Source organism: Amphimedon queenslandica, unplaced genomic scaffold (assembly GCF_000090795.2).
Source record: "Amphimedon queenslandica unplaced genomic scaffold, v1.1 AMPQUscaffold_12186, whole genome shotgun sequence".
Taxonomy (NCBI): domain Eukaryota; kingdom Metazoa; phylum Porifera; class Demospongiae; order Haplosclerida; family Niphatidae; genus Amphimedon; species Amphimedon queenslandica.
In genome coordinates, this window is record NW_003547575.1 from 5905 (window position 1) to 8311 (window position 2407).

The 2407-nt window shown below is 36.1% G+C and overlaps 2 protein-coding genes across 2 annotated transcripts; both read right to left on the reverse strand.

Annotated features, from left to right (window-relative positions):
• Positions 1 to 32: 32 nt before the first annotated feature.
• On the reverse strand, positions 33 to 1503 carry LOC109588291 (ephrin type-B receptor 4-like). The gene is made up of 3 exons (XM_020004459.1): positions 1095 to 1503; positions 400 to 1048; positions 33 to 196 (listed from the first exon to the last, which is right to left on the reverse strand). The coding sequence occupies exons 1-3, from the start codon at positions 1371 to 1373 to the stop codon at positions 33 to 35; spliced, it is 1092 nt and encodes a 363-aa protein (XP_019860018.1). The 5' UTR covers positions 1374 to 1503.
• Positions 1504 to 1606: 103 nt separating this feature from the next.
• On the reverse strand, positions 1607 to 2373 carry LOC109588293 (uncharacterized). The gene is made up of 4 exons (XM_020004461.1): positions 2182 to 2373; positions 1875 to 1934; positions 1706 to 1812; positions 1607 to 1645 (listed from the first exon to the last, which is right to left on the reverse strand). Exons 1-4 carry the CDS (start codon positions 2302 to 2304, stop codon positions 1630 to 1632), a joined length of 306 nt encoding a protein of 101 aa, XP_019860020.1. The 5' UTR covers positions 2305 to 2373; the 3' UTR covers positions 1607 to 1629.
• Positions 2374 to 2407: the final 34 nt, after the last annotated feature.

Consider the following 2407-nt stretch of genomic DNA (forward strand, 5'->3'; position numbering starts at 1 on the left):
ATAAATTTCATTGTATATATAATAAATCATATTCACTTACCAGTGCAGCTCACAGCAATACCTTCATGAGGTGCTCTATAATAACCAGGCAGACACTGGCAGGATACAGAACCAGGACTAGCTGAGTAACTGTTATCAGGACAACCATTGCATTCACTGTCTCCTGTGAATGGCTTGTAGGTGCCTTCTTCACAAGCTACAGTGGACATAAATTATTGATTACTATGACATTGAATGTGTGTGGCTGTGACAAGAAGTAAATGAATTTTAAAGATCAAAGTAGCCACAAATAGTAACATGTGGGATTAGCCATAACATTTACAACTAAAATCAGGGATATAATAGACTACGTAACGTTAGTCTATTATATCACTGATAAAATTAATAAAAAATCTGTACCTTGACAAACTGTACCATTAGCTTCATATCCAGGGTTACATTGACATGAAGCTGATCCACCCCACACTCCTAATAACCTACAACTTAAACTTAAACTATTTGATGATGCAGGACTAGCATTATCAATACAAGCAGCATTCACGTTTTTATCTGGATCAAAAACCCCTTGGGGAGCTACTGTCTCTGGATAGACAGCTTTATTCAATATCTGATAAGGACAGATATTGTAGAATACCACAATCCGATTAATGACAGTACAAGATCCTTGGTCCCATATAGCCAGATACAGACCAGAACTAGATACAGCAAATGACTCAGAGTCTGTAGTAGCTCCTTCCTCAGCAGTGTGTATCAGACGAACACCAGCATATGAATAAAAGCTGATATTCCCTCTGTTCATGTCATCTGATTCATTAGTTTCATATGTCTGCACTTCAAATGTCTGCTGCTGGGCACACTGCTGGCTTGAGCATACCAAACTTGATGAAAAAGTTACATTTATTCTTAATTGGCTTATTCCTGGTTCACTAATATTAATGTATTGTGTTATCAACCAGTTGCTCTGGAATGAAGATGTTCCTCCAGGGATCAGGGTAGCACAAACATGGAGTCGATGTAAGCATTGTACTCCTTGATTACCTTCATACCACTACATGAGATAATAACAAGATAATAATAACAAATAATAATCTTACAGAATCAACAAATTCACCAGCACCAGGTCGACCCACTCCCCCTCCATCATAATCAATAGTCAGCCATGTCCTATTTTCTCCCTCTGCTCCAACAAGAAGAGTTGACCTGTAGTTCTGTGAGTCCATTAAAATCTTTTCATTAGGGAAGGTGACATTTCTTATTGGTATATCTAAACAATCAGGGTCAGCATCATCAGGAGCAACACTTTGAGAAGAGACACACTGAAAGAAACTTAAACTGCCCAGCAGTAAAAGAAAAAAACAGAGTAGAGTAGACATGATATCTTGAAGTGTTCTTCTTCACTCAGCAAACTGTGTATTCATGCCCTTTATGCTGACTGTTAGTTATTATTAGACTTGCAGTGCACGTGCTTGTATAATAATACAAGCATGTGCATAGCAAGCTACATGTAAGTGGTTTAGGTTGCATTAACATTATTAGTATTTTTAAAATAATAATGATAATAATTGTGACAAATATAAACAACACAATAAATAATAAAAATGTTTCTTGATAATTATTATAAAGTAAGTACTATCTCCTTCCTTTCCTAAAGCAACACACAGTTAATCCCTACCTCTCTCTTCCTCACTCTCTCTCTCTCTCTCACCTTCTATCCTGAAAGGCTTGTAATGTTTGCAGGTGAAGTGCCCGTGCCTCCATAGCCTGTGACTGTCTGCTGGTGTGAGTTGACATGTACAATGGCACATTCATAACCTACAATGTGCATGTGCATAATGTATATACATGTAGTTTGAATTGACACTTCTCTCTAGTACCTTTACTTGTCCTGCATTAGTTAGTGATGGTAATAATGCAGTATCTGCTTGATCTTCATCCTATGAATTATAATAATGAAAGTTACATGTATATGTACATCTACATGCATAACAAAGACAATCTACATAAAGTATAACTAAAGTAATAATAATACATGTACACATAATAAAGTAATGATTAAACTTCAAAATTGTGTTACATTATAGTCAAAGTTGAAACTGAAGCTATACACGTATTCATAAATTATTGTTAAAAATTCAATAACTATAAACAAGTACATGTACATGTATAGTACAAGTATTGTACTTGATGTTGGCATCTGTCACTGAATGTTGCTTCTGCTGTTTGTCTCTCATCAGATGTTACCATAACACCATCTAGTATTTGTAAAGAGGACAACTTGTATATCAGTAATGACCTGTGTTGCATCCTTTTCCTGTCTTTTCCTGGTTACCATCAGAAATGACTAGTAAGGCAGGCAATACAGTCTCTATCTCAGTTATGTTTGGTAGAGGACAATCCTGAGCAACTG

Coding starts and splice junctions, on each gene's coding strand:
- LOC109588291 (XM_020004459.1), bottom strand. CDS start 1,373: ATGTCTACTCTACTCTGTTTTTTTCTTTTACTGCTGGGCAGTTTAAGT. Junction 1,049..1,094: donor CTGGTGAATTTGTTGATTCT/GTAAGATTATTA, acceptor TATCTCATGTAG/TGGTATGAAGGTAATCAAGG. Junction 197..399: donor TAATGGTACAGTTTGTCAAG/GTACAGATTTTT, acceptor TGTCCACTGTAG/CTTGTGAAGAAGGCACCTAC.
- LOC109588293 (XM_020004461.1), bottom strand. CDS start 2,304: ATGCAACACAGGTCATTACTGATATACAAGTTGTCCTCTTTACAAATA. Junction 1,935..2,181: donor GTGACAGATGCCAACATCAA/GTACAATACTTG, acceptor TATAATTCATAG/GATGAAGATCAAGCAGATAC. Junction 1,813..1,874: donor CTAATGCAGGACAAGTAAAG/GTACTAGAGAGA, acceptor TGCACATTGTAG/GTTATGAATGTGCCATTGTA.